At 38.7% G+C, this 18,883-nt stretch overlaps 1 protein-coding gene across 1 annotated transcript; it reads left to right on the top strand.

The window, feature by feature from the left end:
* Positions 1–2,859: 2,859 nt before the first annotated feature.
* Positions 2,860–17,610, top strand: LOC143220767 (diacylglycerol lipase-alpha-like; the record flags this gene model as incomplete). The annotated part of the gene is made up of 11 exons (XM_076446359.1): positions 2,860–3,071; positions 9,053–9,154; positions 9,975–10,161; positions 10,479–10,563; positions 11,125–11,453; positions 13,235–13,430; positions 14,178–14,366; positions 15,149–15,439; positions 16,254–16,483; positions 16,632–16,655; positions 17,208–17,610. Coding segments are annotated over 11 exons (2,248 nt in total), but the record flags the coding sequence as incomplete, so codon positions are not given.
* Positions 17,611–18,883: the final 1,273 nt, after the last annotated feature.

Below are 18,883 nucleotides of genomic sequence, written 5' to 3'. Positions count from 1 at the left end.
GGCCCTTTTCCGTTTAAGCTCCTTAAGCCTACGATGCTACATAATTCACCGATTTTCGTGCACGCGTCGCGACGCTAGTTATCGAGATCGTGCGGTATACAGAAGAAATATTTATGAAGGCGTCTTGGTTCGAGGCAGATGGAGAATAAAAGCCACCATTCGTCCACTAATTCGCGAAGGAGAAGAAACAGGAAGAGGGTGAAAAGCTGGAAGGATGGTCGAAAAGTTCGTCCCATTTCGAACTGTAATCCTAGCGGGTCACCATTGCGAACAGTGGCGTTTCTGGGATCGATGAAGGACAACGGGAATATATCCAGACGGACGGAAGAAAAATAATCCGGATTAATTGGCTCGCGATCGATACTAGCGTTTTAATCAAAGTCGCTCGTCGATCGGATTGTTGCAAGTCCCTGACTCGTTTAAATTTATATCATTTTTCGAACGAAATTCGTTTCTTCGGATTATTATATTTATCTGAAATACGATATCGTTCATCGTACCGTATAATTTCTTTTTCCGAAGTACGAAAGAAAAATTATTCTAATTAATTGAGTAGAAATCGATCCTAGACATTGTTCGTTGAATAAAATTTATTCGTGAATCAAAGTGGTCTCTACTCGAAAACGTTTCGAAAATTCCTGAATTCTCGAATTGTATCAAATTTTTGAATGTGTGTATTTAATAACGAGCTAAAATTACTTGTTCTCCACTTCAAAGACAATTAACATTTTGCTGGGTAATTTTAATTTCGAGATATTAATTAATATCGATCTTTGGAATATGATGAAATGAAATATGATTAAATTTCGTGTGCAAAAGGTTAAAATTAACGGAAATTAGCGATTAGTACACGCTAGACGAATCATTGGAATATTATCCACCTCAAACTGTTATCTTTATTTTTAACGCTTGATACTTTGATGTCGCTTCCGAGATAACTTTCTTTGTATTAAAGAAATTGTATATCTCGCAGATCTAGTTGCAGACTGCGTTGATTTCATAGAATCAATTTATAAATTACATTGCCTTATTAACCGACAGAGTTGAAACGTTCTCTAGACGTTGACCGGTGCTGGGAACTTTGGAATCGTTAAAGCAATATCGGCTGTACTTGCATTTTATTTTCTACCGAAGTGATCGTGCAATTACGTAAGTAGTTACGTAGCGAAGTAGGAAGAAATAATTCTCGGTAATTATTCCCATTGCGATTGAATGGAAGGCACCACGGCATGAAGCCGAATTAAAGGTATTGCGCGAACTTTGCGATCGAGGCCGGCATTAACCTGGCTTCCATGTACTCGTTTTATCGTAGAATTGCGGCTGTGAGGAAACTTACCCTTTTCGTAAGGGCGAGTTTACGCGAGAAAAGCTGGCCAAAGTTCCGTCAAGTGTCAGACACAAGACACAATTACTCTCCGAAGTACACCACTGTCTCTCGTCGGGAGAAGAACTCGAAATATTCCAGCATCGATTTAAGCCGGGATTAGACGAGACTTCTTCAGGCATGGAAAAACATCCCGGAACACGTCTGGTTTATGTATACCCGCGTTTATCCTTCGGGAAAATACATTTTATCGGAGAAGGATTATAATTAATTATAGAAACGTGTGAGATTTATTACCGAAATAATTCATGAAATATTTACTATATTTCTACGGTCAGATTTCGAACGGAACGTCGATTTGTTTCTGCACGATATAGGACAATTTATTTAACACGTTGACTGCCAAAACCATGATAAAATTTTCATTACTTTAACGATGTAATAAATTATTCAACAATACGATGAAAAAAAAAAGAAAAAGTAATGCTTCAAAGCAATGTTCTTCATTTACTTACGTTATTCAAGTTTTTAAAAAGCAGATGAGTTCCTGCCACTGGCGCCTATCATGACATTTAACGTGTTAAGAATATCTCCGTGATTGTTTCATATCCTACTCGGTGCGGTCGCTTCGATAAAATTCGTAAAAGAAACTTAGGCATTAAGAAAAAGAAAAAGAAAAAGGAAGAAACGAAGGTAGACACGATCAAAAGCTGATTATTCCATTGAACGTCCTATTGGAGCAATTTGTTCGTATAATATTTTTATGAGTTATTTCGAATCGTCTTTCACCTTGTACATTTGCGTTCACGAGCTCAGAAATATATGCTTTATTCGTATGGTTAATTTTAATTAATTTCCATCGAATAATAGACGAGCTCGTTAACGAAGCCTTAAGAAGCCTTATTCGTCGAAACGTCGTTTTAAAAGGACCTTCCTTCGAGGAAATTACAAGTCCCGACTTCTTTTCCCGTGGAACAGTGCAAAACAACGGAAAACAAAGATAAACGAGCATAATGAGCTAATAGAAGCCGCGGAATCGCGGTAACTTCTTACGGAAATAATAGTTTGCGTTTCTGCTACTCGGATGAATTAAAAAGCCGGGCAAATTGCACCGTCTTATTTACAATAATAATTACCCACGTCGTTAAGGATCCCGTGAATTCTGAATTCCTACGGATTCGAAAGGAAATCCCGGTGTTTGATCGATCTGTATTGCGAATGTTAGCGGAAAACACGGAGTGTTCGTGCTAGCACGCTATAAATACTGCGCCTACGACTCGACAATGAAACATGGTAGAAACGAAATGAGTTTAGGGTGGGTTAGTAAATGTCAGATAAATTTCAGGATACCAAAAAGCCCGAGAATTGCTTACAGATAGGCTAACGCCTTTTGATCTACGGCCTCTTAGATTGCTCGTTATTCGAGAAGGTTAGCTGCGCGCGTAACTGTGTCAAACACAGAAACTCAATAAAGGAGAAAGAGGAAAAAGAAAACAATAGCCGCTTTATGAAAGTTCTTATCGTCTTTGTTACAGGGTGACAGTACTGGGCATTTTATTGGGAATACTGGAATGGGATCGCAATGTTACGTGCATTCTTCTACTGTGGGAGTACGTCGTGGGATACTTGGCCATTTTCGTGGTCTCCATGATGGTAGAATTTTCCATCTGCTTTCTGGCTACAAGAGGGAGCATCCTCGACACTGCGGCTAGAGCACCGATGCAATATGTTCTCTATGTTCGACTTTGTAAGTGATTCAATCGATTTCTCTTTAATTAATGATCATTTTTTGGACAGCGATGTGATTCAATAGGGAAATTGTAGATAAAGTTGCAATTATTACAGGTATATACGACCTTAGTAATCAGAAAGAATAACACACAACTGAGAGCTGTTCTTTTTCCTGTTTTATTTTTCCTTTTTTACTTCGTGGTTATAGAACGCTTTTATCTGGTGTATTTAATCAGATTTGTTTGTATAAAATTTTGTTGTATATTTAATTTCGAAATCGCGAGTAATACATCGTTATGGATTTTTTAGTGGATAATTTCAATTTATTAGCACGTTGCCAACGCCGTAAAAAGATAATAAATACTGCTTTCAGCCATTCATTGGCCATTTGCTCGAAATTCGCGTATCGTTACCGCAAATCTTCCAAAGTGACGCTTATGAGCTATAGTAGAAGTAACGGAAAGAGAGAAGATTATATAAGTGGTAAAAATAAATCGGAGAACTTCGCTTGGTTGCTTCGCGCATGAAATTAGCATTAAAAATGGCCACTGTTTTTATTAGATTTCTTTATAAACTGAAGACCGCGTCTTGTATATTCCTATGCTGCTGGTCGTCTCTTTGCTGTGATTACGCGATATATTTATGGTATCGGAACCCTAACGTGAATCAAAGAGAGGACAAAAGTGGAATCGACGTTGAAAATAGATATACGTATCGTCGCGTGTCTTGAATTTTCTTATAAAATTACACTCATTACACTGTATCCATCGTGTAATGAAACGACGAAAATTTTCGAAGGAATGTAAATTTACGAGTTCTACATATTTATAAACGAAACATTCCGCTTTTAAAATGAGGAAAAGCACGAAATTAACCCCTTGACGATCTGAATTATATTTTAATTTTGTTACCAGCAGCCCTTTAATGCCTTTAAATTTTTTATTTGGAATTTACTGTGATTAAAAAATAGGGCAATTTAAATAAATAAAGGAAGGAACGAATTCGATTAAACACTCGACATGAAACCACAAGGATTTAAATACAACAGACCCATGTATAACACGACACTCCTATAAATGATAATAAAATGGTAAATTTTACATTTCAGCTGTTTTGAAACAAATAATTTACCTCTTGTGGTTCTATTGTGCTCGATAAAATAGAGATTACCAAACAACATTCATTACAGCCACCAAACCGTGATACTCGAGACTGAAAATTCTCGAATCGTCGAACTTGAAATGGAAAATCATCAGAACGTGAAGCTTGAAACCTTCGATAACGTGTTAATCTATCTCGAAAATGCCCAGTTGATGATGCTTGAAAGTGAAACGAAACGTAGCACTCTCTGAAAGTAATTTCTAACTTACTATTGCCAAACGAGAAAGAAGAAAACGCGTGTTTAATTTATTTCAATCGAGAAGTTATTCAGTAGAGCGGTCGCAAAATATTTACCTGTCTAACGAAGTCATTCTACGTGTCCTGTTAATCAGTGCGTCGTTGATCAAACGTTAGAATAGCAAACCAAGCCTTTGCACAACGTCAATAATCATACGAATGAAATCGTAACCAGTTCAAAGATACACACCATGGGGTTCGTTAATGGGAACTTGGTCGCCGGCGACGGATAGCCACTTCTCCCTCATCGACCCTTCCAATCTTCGCAGCGCAAGATGAGAATATTAATAAGAATGAAGTTCTGGACGTGAATCGCCGGTCGTAATAAACGATAGTTCTCGGGGTGGAAGAGTTTAGTTCGTCAACTCGAGAATTTCCCTCGAAGTCTGATCGTTTAAATCACCGAGAACATTTTCATCGTTCAACGTTAGCAACGAAGAGAAATTTAATACTCAACTAAGTCTATGAAATAAATTCAAATTCGCTCCTCGATTTAGCAGGCGATCGTAATGTTTAACCTGTTTACGAGTAAAAAGAAAATTCCTTGATTATCATAGCAAAAGTAGAAAATAATTCAACGGTATATCGATATTTACGATAAACGTTTGATATTAATGAGTTAAATTGGAAATTGATGTTTTCAAAAAGTTGCGAATAAAGGATATATCTCGTAATATCACGTAAAATATTTCATAATATACATTTATATATTAATAATATCTCGTAAAATTGTGTTAATACGGACATGGTCGTAAGAGGAAATTTATTTCCGATTTCTCGTGATAAAAGATACTTATTACTTTCGCATAAAATTGTTTCAAATTGTCATATTACTTTTCTTCTAAGAGTCGTTCCAATATGGAAGATGTCTTTTATTATCGCCTTTCTGTCCGTTCTCTTACGCTATGCAAAGACCAGCGTAAAATTTTCTGTCTTCCTAGCCATTAAGAAATAGTAAAGTCTCATCCCTGCTTTTCTGTGCTTTCGCTTTTGAAACATCGTCTCTCAAGTGGCACTCTAATTCTCCATCATACTAATATTTCCCTTATTTTCCGATAGAAATTTCAATTTCGCTTATTATATTTCACCTTAGAGCTTACCGCTTTATCGCTCGCGCAATTTCTATCCTGAATTTTTCATAAGATTCCAAATTTTCGAGGGGTCAGGGCAAGTTCACGAGCTCGGGAATTGCGATGAGTTTGAAAATTCAAGCACTTGAAAGTTCGAGGATTCGATTAGTCCGGCGAATTCCAAATTATACACACTCGCGGCACGAACTTTCTAAGAGGACGAATATGTTCGATACGAGAAAATCGTTCTACAATTCCATGTTTTTCCATCAAAGTCTGGTATATATCGCTGCGGAAGAAAACAAATATCCGACGAATGCCAGGAATCCGGCGTAACTGGTTACCGGGAAACAGAGAGGCGTGTAATTCATCTTTTTCTTTTCCGAATAAAGGAAAACGAGAAAGTAAAAATCGGGCGAACGGTGTCAAAACAAAAAAAGCAGACTCAGTATTCAGGTAACCCTCCTATTACATGGTACATAGGTTCCTAGAAAACGTGTTATACGAAACCCAAAGCCAGTACAAAGAAGAAATTAGGTTCCGAGAACTTAATGAAAACGAACATTTTTTTTTTTTAATTCCATATAAGCAACTTAATTTTTATTAACAATATAAATGTACATATAACGCATAACGAAAAGGAAGAGAAAATATTTTCATTTAATTCTTTTCATTTAATCCTTTAATAAATTTCTTTCTCATTTTTCTCATGTTTTGATTGAACGATTTCATCCTCGCTTTCAGAACCTTTTTCTTTATTTAGATTTTTAGCACCTTCTATCCTCTTTAAAAAATCTGCAATTTCGATTTGTTTGCTAGTTCTTATAAGATCATTGTAGATTTACATTACATTACATTACAATACATTTGATAATTTGTTTATACATTTTCACGTAAAACCACAGCAGTTCATTATTCTTTCTCGTCATTATTTTAACGTAATTTAGTTTTTAAATATATTAAACAAAAATCATATTATCTACTGCTATAAAAGTACAATGTTGTACAAATGTTTTCGTAATTTTTTACGAGAATTCTCGCAATTTATCCTGTCGCGTTAGGGCGAAACCGTGCTGTAAGGTGCCGTGCTGTAGGAGGACTACCTGTACTTAACGATGATCACGTCCACATACCCTGTCCTTAGCGTAAACTCGATGCACTTTGTTACGCTAAACGTACATCGCAATATACACCGTGTTTGATGCGAAATTCACGGAGCAATGTCTACTGGTATTAAATCAACGCGCGCATGTCCTCGAGTATGTTTACACGTATGTATCCCAGACATATAGCATAGCTATCGATTAAATATCTTCAGGATTTAGAGATAGAAAACCCGAAAATGTCGATGCAGATCGTTGTTCCCTCTGGCGAGTACGCTTCATTAAATAGACACGTGCGTTAAATTACTATCGATGGATCGGTGCGTTGCACGTGAATTTTGCATACACTCGTACGAGATGGACCACTCGTGTGTTCTGAATGAAGACGCGGAGAAACGCTGGTCGCGCACACTGGCGCATATCAACGGTTTTGGAAGCGATCCAACTCGAGTCCGGCGTTCCACGGTCGAATCCGGCGCACCTTTGGGAAAAATTCCGTGGAAATTCCGATCACGTACAGCTGATTGGTCGGATGCGTGCGGAGTGCCAGACCACCGCCGTTGCAGCTTATACTCCGCTTTGCTTTTATTTTCCCTTTTTCCCCGTCCGTTTGGTCTGATTTCGACAGACGCGTCTTCGGCTGTTCGGCTCTGGAACGAGGTGGCGAGAAATGTGTGTCGACCGCGGCCGTGAAAACAGAAATAAAGATGTTCCCTTATACCAGGCGCGAATGCCGGGGAAATACAGCGGCGGAGACGGAGGACCTCGAGGGAAGACCTCGAAGATAACACGGTTTGGAACGATGTGAAAATGCCACGGATGCAATCAGAGTCCGAGTTTTACCGTTTTGAACTTTCGATCGAGGAACATCGCGGATGAAATAAGGATATAAAAACGCGAGGATATAAACGGTAAAGTCGATACGTGAAAAATATAGGGTACTGATATTTTTAATCAAATGGAACGATAATACAATTATTTTATGCAGTTATGCGATTAATTGTCGCTCTTATATTTTTATGATTCGAGTTATCTTCCTCTATTTGTATAATTTATCTTATAGTAAATTTGTATAATTTACGATACAGTAATAATAATAAAAGTCGCTGTAGTTTTGTATATACATTATTATTATTATTGTATCTTATGCAATGGTTACGTGGTTAATTATTATTCTTGTTTCTTTATGGTTAGAATTTACCTTTATCTGTAATTGTTTTGCTCATCTTCATCAGCGTTCTTCATTTGTCACCGAGTTCTTACTGTTTCATATCGTAATTCAAGGATCATAGTCCAACAGACATAACGGCAGCTTAATTTACTTTTTATTCGGTATTCTTATCTCTTTTAAACCGTTTTGTCCTTAGAAACTAGCCTTCCTGCAGAACTAAATTTTGTTCTCCCTACCCTCATGCTCCCTCGCGGCTATACTTATCAACTTTCTAGAACAAGCTCTTAAAATGTACTCAATTATCTTAGTATATAGAAAAGAATACCGACCTCTTTTTAACGAGTTAGAACATTGTCTTTAGATTAATTTTGGACATTATCTGGTTATGCAATCGCATTAGCAACTAATTAGGTCAATCGCGTTTGCTGCGCTACTGAAACCATCAAAAGTCATCATGTCGCGAAGAAGCACGCTATGCTTTTGCAGGCAAGCCATCCTTTGCTCGATATTCGAAGAAAGCATCGTCGATACCTTCAATCCTTATCCGGCGTGAAGTTACGGCGTTCACGTTGACGTACTTTTCTTTTATCCAAGAAATGGCGACCGTCCGTGGTCAAGAAACTGACATTCACAAGACACAGTTTCACGCGACCCAGATATTTTCCTCGGCTCTTCTTTAGCGGCAACTTACTGGCAAATAACGCCAAAAATGTATTCATCGCAACCATGAATACCCGAGCTTGCATTTCCATAAATTTAAGCGAGCATTTAAAGGGTGAAAGGAGGCGTATGAAAGACGGAATGTTGAGATAGAAATTAACAAAACGCAGAACTACAGAACTACAGAAATATAAGATATAATAGAGTTACGAGGTGCTAAAATTTCATTTTTCTCCGATTTTCTTTTGCTCTAGCATCGTCGTGCATCTACTCTAAAGCTCGTTTTTGTGGGAAAACGTGAACTAAAGTGAACCGTTCCTATATACGATGACCGCCTTACTTAAGGTGTAAGTTGCAGTTAAAAGGATTACAAACTGCGGTGTACCAGTTTAACATACATCGTCACGAAGCAGGATTAAGAACAAGTTGCATCGTTTCATGAAAAAATGCAACGTTATAGATCGAGAGATTTCCATGCAGGGAAAAAGATACGATGCATCTCGATGTTATACTTTGATATTTTATTCGTATCTCGTACATATACTACAAATCATAGACGGATCGAAAGTACGAACTTTATAAAACTTTGTTTCAGTTCTTTTATTGGTAGAAACCGGCTGGCTGTGCGCAGGTGTAACATGGTTGACACATTACTACCAAACCTGTCCCGTCGGCCAAATTAGAGACGTAATGTTAGGTAAGCTTATCATAAAAAATATGAAGTGTATTTAACAAAAAAGTGCAAGTAACAAATAATTTAATCTAATCCTAATAACCTTTATTTCGCGTATTTAACAAATTTTGTAGTTTATGGACGCGAGAAATCCTTATAACAATACTATATTAATCCTTTGCACTCGACGATTTTCTGGCTACAGAAAAGTAGAAATTCACGGATTTTCTTTTATAAAACTGACGTTGTTTTTTTCTTTTTGACATACAATGACGTATGTGAAACGTCATTCATTTCATGTGCTATTATAGACTTTGAAGTCTCCGAGACGGAAATGTCTTCGATGAAAGTGTCTTATAGGATATAAAAAAAATTTCTTCCACACGTTTAATACAGATATTTATAATGCTTGTGTCTTACATTCCAAGTTGCCTGCTTCGCAATTCGCAATCGACTGTGAATTCGAAAATAAAACGTTCTGTTTCAAAGCTTGCACATAAGCGGCCACAGTTGAGCCAAATTAAATGATATCCTACGAACGCGTCGACGCGCATTTTATTTGTATGTCAAGTGGTTAATACCGCATGTGAAAAATACTGTATTAACGCTAACTCGTATTAGTCTAATTCCGTACCGTAATAATACTACACAAAATACTACACTAATACCAACTCGCGTTCGTTCAATTTCATAACGAATAAATTTCATTCCTCCTAAAACCTTCTGCGTTATGTCGCAGTGGTTCCTGCAATATGTTCGTAATAACTTGAATCGTTAAACACATGCAAACGTTCTTCCACTTATAGCCTAAACAACCCGATTTTAACTCACCCTTGCATCGCAGGTTTAGTGATATCAAATTGGTGCGTATTGGCGTCGGTGATGGTTACGGTGTGGTGTACGTACGACGCCGCGGGCAGGTCGTGGGTGAAAATGAAGAAATATCAACGAAGCATGAGGGAAGCGGAATCGAGATGCGCTAAATTACATTACAATCGGAGCGGTAGCAGGAACAGAAACTGGCGACAAAGGTAACGACCTACGGACTCTCGCGTTTCATTTCCGACGTCTGACTTATTGTTGTCCGTTACTACTGGCATCTTTATACTCCTTGTTGCCTCGCGAGAAATAGTTTACAATGGACTTTTGTCAATCGAGTTAATCCAGCGGGTGCTTCAAAGCGCGTGAAACGCTTTCATCTATTGGAAGAAAAAATTGTCCGTGAATTTGCGGTGAATTTTTGTTATTTCTCAGACACTACTTACTACTTACGATACGAGATACAGAAATTACTCGCAATCGGATTAGAACGATAATTATTAAAAGCACGGACATTTGACGGTTTTAGGAAAGTTATACAAGCATACCAGGATAGCTGGGACAACAGATGTAGGATTCTGTTCTGCTGCATGGGCAATTCCGATAGAAACCGAGTAAGTGGCCCCAGGAGTAAGGCAAATTCGCCAAAGAAATTTATTAGGTCGGTACAAAAGATTTGATCTTTTCCTACCTACCTTCGTTTTAAGCAACGTTATTGATTTCTATTCAACGAAGAGAGGTAGCAAGAAGTACTACACCACTACCTAGAAGTTCCATCAACCATACCATTATTTTCGCGGCTACACGCGATTATATTAATTCATTGGGCGATATCGCGAAATCTGTAGATCAGCTTCTGCGAATAAATTTGCACTCTTACATTTCGTCAATTTTAACGGAATCGATTTATGAAACAAAGACGATATTCCGAAAAATATTCGAATACTTTTTTTTCAATAAACTAAAAGGATTCACACGACGAAAGGAAAATATCGATCGGTCTAAAAATTATTTCCTCATCGCTCGTTACAATTTCATCGACCTCCTTTCTTCGACTACCTTGATGTTAATTTATCGATTAAAAATTTCGATCGTGCTTCTTATTAAACGCGACAAAGATTTTGCACCGACCTAAAAAATACCGATCCATTGCCAATAAAAGCTTCGTTCCTTAGAATTCATTCGCGGACATTGCGAGGCTATTGAGCGATTTCTTCCGCGACCTTGACGTGGTTCCTTCAGATGTGGTAGCCGGCTTGGTGCTATTGAGGAAGTTCCAGAAAATCGAACGGGAACTGATAGTGAAGCAACGAAAGAACGATACGTACGAGTTTCTGTCCGGTGTGCCAGTTACTCCTCGCACTAAATTCTTGTCCTTGACCGAGGATGGTGATCTGGGCCACTTCCAGTCGGCCATTCATTACATGCACTTCGCCCTCGCTGCTTATGGCTGGCCCATGTTCCTCGTTAGTCATTCCACCGGTCTTTGTCAGCTGTGCACAAGGTAATGTCATCGGGAACGTGCCGCGCACGTTGTCATAGTTGTGTAAGTACGGCATCAATTGATTTTCAGCGATGTTTCGCGTGGTTGCTCGACAAAATCGCTTAATCGATCGTCGCCCGGTTTTTAATTATATCCGCTACAGTTTTCCTTGCGCAGATTTTTCTTTTAACGAATTCTCTCGCTCCTTTATTCCACAAACGCACGTAAATATTCCAGAAATTTCTTCGATTTCTTTTCGATTGTACGTTCCCCGGCACAATTTACATACGCTATTGTTCCTCCAAGCAACGGAGAGTTATAGATCTTTATTCATTTTCCTTTACTCCGTATACCAATTTTGCTGTTAACGAAGAAATTTACGGTATAAATGAGATTTATGAAAGTAGTGAAACGTGGAACGAAGTCAAATCGGTTGAAATCTATAATTTTGCGCCGCTTATTAGGTATTATTCCTTGTAGGCTAGGTGTACCGATAGGCGTGAAATAACACCGTGAAATAGCATTGTACGCTAACTTTTAATAAGGTTTTTGTAAAGTGGAGAGTTCGATCCTTGCACTGATTTAAATGTGTTAAACAAAAATTATATTATCTAGTGCTGTAGAAGTTACAAAGATTTTCGCAATTTTTTTTATTATCGTGTTAGAGCGAAATCCTGTTACAGGTTGCAGCGTTATTGCGATGTTTCGCAATTTATCCTATCGTGTTACAGCGAAACTGCGTTATAAGATGTCGTGCTGTAGGAGGGCTACTTGTATTATAGATCGTAGATACTTAACACGTTGACTGCGGCGTATTTTACGTTGTTTATCCATGGCGCCACGATGAATTTTGTATTATACGATATACATATAATGTTGAACTATTATTCGCAACGAATAAATGTGTGTAACCAAATTTAACCCTTTGTACTCGAGAGGCGAGTTTCAGTCGCCATTTCTTTTAATGCCATAATCTAAATAACGAGTACGAAACGATAAATATATTAAGCATATCTATACATGAAAATCTATACATGCTTTTCTTTTTTTATTTCGCTATTAGAAGTGTCAGCAAAAATACAAAGGTATAAAAAAAATCTTCGAGTTGCTGTTCACCACAAAAAAATTCTTTAAGCACAAAGAGTCGCCGATGAATCCCAGTGGCACTGGAGTGCACAACGGTTTCGCACGACTCATTTTTTTTTTCCAAATTATACACGTAGGAATTGTTGGGCGGTTGACGGAAACGAAGACCTTTTAATAACAAAAAAGGTTAATTTAAACAATAACTAGACGCTTAACTTATACTTTGCCCACTGACACTGACGATCGACTACAGAACACTGCTTTAAAACTAAACTCTGACTTACACTCCTATTTAATCCTTTCATTCTAAATATCTTTCTTCGTACACCGACTTTCCTTCTCATTCACGCATTTCCCTTGGGTGGGCCAGGTACTTTATTTCTGCTACTCATGACATTTATGGTACTCATGTTGTTGACATTCGTCTCTATCATAAATATTACCTACATTCGTCCTGAGTGCCAACCACTATTGACGTTCATTCAGTGCCGTACTCGTTGCATTGTCACATATATTTCTACCAATCTGGACTCGCCGGCAGTCAACGTGTTAAAGTGTCACTTAAGACGCGTGTTTTTGCACCGGAGCGTTTGATCGAATCAATTACCGTCGAGTAACCGTAGCGCGAAACGCCTGTAAGCATTTGTACGCCCGGATTAATTTCTGCCTGGAGCGAAAGCATCGGAGAAAATAAGTTGGCCGGATCTCTGTGGCAGATTACGATGCGGCTGTTTCCCGTGCGGCGGCCACGAGGACGGGGCGACCGTGGTGGAAGACAATTGTTGCCAGTGCAATTACGCGGCGCTAAGAAAGATGGTCGACGTCGCCGAGGTGGAGGTCATTTATGCGACTTTTCACGTCGACGTCGGTGAGACGCCGTTCTTCGTCGCGCTCGATTACACGAAGAAAAAGGTTTCGCGCGTTTCCTCATTGATTCGCATGCATCGAACCGCGTTTGCTCGAGGGACAGAGAAAACTTAGAGGGGAAGATTAGACGTAGCTTAGATGTCTCGCGATGATGTTCATCCGCGAGCCATTTCGATCATTTCGATCGGACGAGCCACGACGATTAAAGCGAATCGCGTCGAGCTGTCGCTTTGGCAATTTGATCGCGGAATAAGCGATTTCCGCTTAGCGCCTTCATGAATTTTTCAACAGCTATTAAACGCGTCAGCATAACGAACTTCATCGCGGTGACATCCGTAAATGCTGTTTTACATGTATATGTGTATGTGTATAAAATCATGGGGACAGGATTGTAGTTTAATCTGTAATGAATAAGTCGCGCCATTTTCCTTAATCCCGTTATATTCTCCTCGGGTTTAGCGCGTAACCGTTTCTGTATAATTCCACGATTACTCGATAAAATGCGAGTCTCGGTTATGAACGAAAGGAAATTCAATTCAATTCCATTTCCCGTATGCTTTTCTTCGATTTCGAGATATAAGACACGTGGAAGGGAACCGGAGGGTTTTAACGCGGCGAAGGAAGTGGATCGAAATGATTAAAAACCAATAGTTTGTTAAATATATCTCTTGTTAAAATTCTATAGAAGACTTTAATCCTCGACTGCTAAGATAGGGTTTAAAGGTCGCTTTACCCGAACTCGAGCGAACTTGAGGACGGTTAATTACCAATTTTCTGCTGCCTTTTTTCAAGGTTGTCGTGAGTATACGAGGAACCCTCAGCATGAAGGATGTATTAACGGACTTGAACGCGGAGGGTGAAGTGTTACCATTGTCACCACCGAGAGACGACTGGTTGGGACATAAGGGGATGGTCCAAGCGGCCGAATATATTCGAAAAAAGCTGCTCGAAGAGGAAATTATAACCAGGGCGCTTGCTAAGGTATTATTTCTCGTTATCGCTTGCTTAAATGCAAATACCGTGTTTGCTTTCTGTGTATATCAACTTGTTGAACGGAATAATTACATTTCATTATCGTGCTCGGTACCTATTTCGCGTCACGAACAACGTCAACTGACAGAGATAACGCAGTAAATACGTAAAAAATTGCATTACATATTTTTCCTTCGTTAGTCACCCGTTTTATTCCTATTTTAATCTCGTTTGATGTTTAAAAATGTATATGCTAGGTAATTCTAGTAATCGTGTACGTTTCCATAATTAAGGAAAAAAGGAAGTCATAAGCCTATACATCGTCTTTTAACGAATTAAAAATATCAATAAGTAAATGACAATGTCTAATAGAAAATATAAAGTTCTACAGTTACATTTATCCTCGTACGCGTCATTTTGCTTTAGCTTCGAATTTCATTCCCATCGATGTATTACACTTTCAAGTAAAGATCAAAAGTCTCTAACAACCAACTTTTGAATTTAATTAATTATTCAGCCTTGACCAATCTACAATATTAGAAAATAAAAAAGAAACTACCTGCTACGTATGTGTCGATGATTAAAATTTAAATTTAATACTCCGAGAATCGAAATGAATGGAAATCTTTCTGTTTTTCTCGTCGTCCCGTTTAATCTTCGACGTGATTTAGTCGAGTCGTCCGTTCGCAGAAATTTCCCGGATTAAATTTCTGCGTTTGACGATTGTTTCGATACAACTGATCGATGTTAAAAATCTTCGCAGTTGGAAAGGAATGAAATTACTGTTGCAGGACACCTCGAGGGAAACCCATCAATTCGGTCTGACACTCGTTGGCCATTCCCTGGGAGCCGGGACTGCGGCTATCTTAGCGATTCTGCTTAAGCAGGACTACCCTGACCTGGTGTGCTTTTCGTTCGCTCCACCGGGTGGTCTCTTGAGCATGCCTGCTCAGCAATACTCGCAGGAATTTATTACATCCGTGGTAGTCGGGAAAGATGTCGTGCCTAGGATAGGTCTCAGACAGATGGAGAGCTTAAGAGCCGATCTTATCAATGCCATAAAAAGGAGCGTCGATCCGAAGGTACATCCTTTTTTACCGAACAGGTGGAAGACGTAGAGCTGCAATAAGAGTGCAGCGCTTGTAACTAGCATAAAACTTCGATATCAGTTGCCCTATTTCACCATCTCGTTTCGAAAACCCTGGTCGTAAAATTAATTTATCTAATTTTAAGCTGACACCTTAACTCTTCGAATTTAGCGAGCTCTGAAACCTCGAATTACCCTGCCTCTTACGATCTTTTCATATATCCACTTGGATATACTTTATAGAAGTCTGTGTTACTTTTACCTATTGACATCGGATAAGTTGATCACAGATCTATACGAAATTTTTAAATATACCCTAGATACGTGCACGAAATGTCACTTAGAAAATGCTATTCAGCGGCGAGTCACGGCAAACTTGAACTGTTTCTCTTATCTTGTTCCCGACCGAAACACCTACGACCTAGACCAACATTTGCATAAGCTTCCCCCGATACTACGTTCACAGATTCAGCAGTTTTTACGATATTTCGTGGATTAAACTCATAAAAAAGTAATGCGGGTATCGCATTGATTCATGACGTCAATACCCAAGTTGGAACAGTTTTATTGTCGCTCTGTTAAATATTCGACACGGGCATCAGAGCGAATCGCTGCTTCTTTCACGCGATCTAAATCTAGAACGGAGTGAAAAACACGAGGCACAATCAGCTAATTTGAAACCGTAGAAAAACGACGTTTCAGCGATCTAATAATGGCCGCAAAACGCGTTAGGATCTAGCAACAAGAGCGGCGAGTGCTGTTGCGTAGTCAGCAGAGAGGGAAGCCATCAATCGAAACGATCATTTCAGTGGAAAACGATAGCGTGCTCGGTGATGTGTTGCGGTTGCGGTTCCACCCCTACCTCGGCTGCGAATTTGGAAGCTGGTGGATGTATCAGCGAGTACCAAAGGGACAAGGACCTAGCTCGTTCGCAGACAGTTGTTCCAAGCGACTCCAGCATCGCGTTGACTTTGCACAGGCCTCTGTATCCCCCTGGTCGAATCATACACGTCGTTCGACATCATCCCAACAAAGGAGAGTAAGTTCGCCTGTTCACGTATCCTCGATTTTTCATTCGTGTCGTTTAGAACACAGACGCGATCAGTTACGACGCGATGTTCGTAGGTTTCGTAGCTTCGTAGGTGGATTAAGGATGAATTTTAATCGAGGATGTTTTCCGTTTCTAGGCAGAAGTATGAGAGCCGCTGGAGGTACGTTTATCGAAAAGTTTACCTTTTCAGGATTGCCTTGGGTAATTGCATCTTGAGGATGTGCCCGCATGTGTACCTTGGATTCATATTCTACACTTTCTTCCTTTCGAACTACTACATCGCACATTCCGACTGTCGCCTGACAGAAAAACTCTCGTGCAAGCAACAGCAACTGAAGTCTTTATATCCGTGATTGCATGACTCAGATTTGCACATAGAAACATTGTACACGATGTTACATTACGCGATACGTAGCAATCGCGCGTTTCACGCACGGAATAATCGTTTGATAACATGATCGGTGCGATTGTTTTTTAAATTTGACACCGATGCTTGAGGAATATCTCGAATTTTGAAGGCGATCAGGTCGCTTAAGAAACGATCACTCTATACATAGTTCGCGATATTATCTCGGATATTCACATCCGCGAATGCATTTGATCGCATGAACCCTACGTAGCGACTAGCGTTTCATAGAATTTATCTTTTCAAGAGATTTCTTTCACAGACAAATTCCATCGTTTATCTCCGAATTCTTTTCTCCTATTGCAGACAAATGTTACACAAGCACGAGCCGGTGTACCAAGCCCTCTGGGCGGGTCCATGCGACTTCGACGAGGTGTTGATAAGCCCAGTGATGATACAGGACCATATGCCAGACAATATGCTGAAAGCGCTGAACAAGGTAAGCGAGGCCGATTCGATAATACGTCAGATAAAGAGCTCGCAAACGCCGGTTAGCCGAATGTCCTCGGTAAAACCGGGTAATTACGAGATCTTGGAGGAAACGACGGACGAACCGGAAGTGTCGAAGGAAGAGGACAAGCCTCGAGATATAGTAGTCAGTGTAGAAAGTAATGGACACGTGAAAGATGGCGATGTTAATAGTGTGCAAGCTGAAAGTATTAATAGCGTCATGAAACCGTGTAACGAGACGATTGTGGTCAATGTCGAGGTACACGAACAAAAGGAGACGTAATCTGGACTTCTTTTATAACGAAATTGACCCTTTCATTGCTAATATTCACATTGTGTACAGTTACTTTAAAAGAGGATATCGGTGTCGGAATTTTATATTTTCTTAGCTCTTTTAACGACGAGCTATTTTTTTATAATATCTTCGCTGTGAGAGAATACTCTTAGTCAACTAAGTCAACGACTTGGACGGTGTACGGTTTTGTAAAATATTCTTTTTGAAGATTATTCGTTAAACGAGTAATGTGGGTATTAGTAGCGACAGGAGTATCGTAGACTTTTCTTCCCGCGATGAAACTGTTGACAATTCATTCAGCATTATTACTCTAGCGTATATTTTTTATGACGAAACCTATTTGTTAGAAACTGACGATTTTTAACAAATTTTATCGTCCGACTGACGAAAGAAATGCAAGATTTTTTTTACGTATATGTCGAAGCGAATTTTATTCAACTTGCGTAATGTTCCTGTATTTATTGAAACAAGTAAGGCCACCGTTGAGGTGGTTGTAGCTTTTCTTAAATAGGGTAGTATTTTTTACTATCATCGTAGTACTATCGCTGTTTTTATTTCGTTTTAGGTACGTTCGTTTATATTTAAGAAGTATACCTAGTTTGTAGAATAATTTGTTTTCCTGTTACTTTTTAGCGCGTAGCGCAATATTAAAGCAATAATATTTGTACGATATTTGTAATAATAGTTGATTGAGAAGTTACTCTATCGAGGATTTTTTATTATTTTTTATTTTTTTTTTTTTTTCATTCGAATCGATTAAGTAGTTGACACGCATGTTCTTCGACACTGCATGGATTACTGTAACATCTGCAAAAGGTTATATTTGTAGCTTTCCGCATAATTCTGTACATCTTTCGTTTCTTTAATTACTTTTATCCTCTTTTTAATTTTATTTTAAATTGTTACTCGAATCGATTGCACTCAAAACGACTAAAAATTCGTATATACTGATTATACGAAAAAGAAATCAGTGCCACGATCAACTTAATTCAACGATTGAATTTGCAAATAGTCGTAGGTAATATCATCGTTTACGTAAAAAATGTAATTTTATTGCGTTACTTCAAACCCACTATCTTTTAATAGTCGTTTTGATTGCATATCGTAACAACTTGAGTCTGTATAATTTTCAATGTACGCTATTTTAATCAATATACTTTATTCCACGAAAATGTTGTTATTTATTTATTTCTTAGATTTTGCTTCCTAATTCTATGCCTGATGCATTTGAAAGTAA

The sequence above is a fragment of the Lasioglossum baleicum genome, unplaced genomic scaffold (genome assembly GCF_051020765.1).
Source record: "Lasioglossum baleicum unplaced genomic scaffold, iyLasBale1 scaffold1540, whole genome shotgun sequence".
Lineage (NCBI taxonomy): Eukaryota > Metazoa > Arthropoda > Insecta > Hymenoptera > Halictidae > Lasioglossum > Lasioglossum baleicum.
The sequence above is the reverse complement of the archived record's forward strand: the minus strand, read 5'-3'. Positions and strand labels throughout refer to the sequence as shown.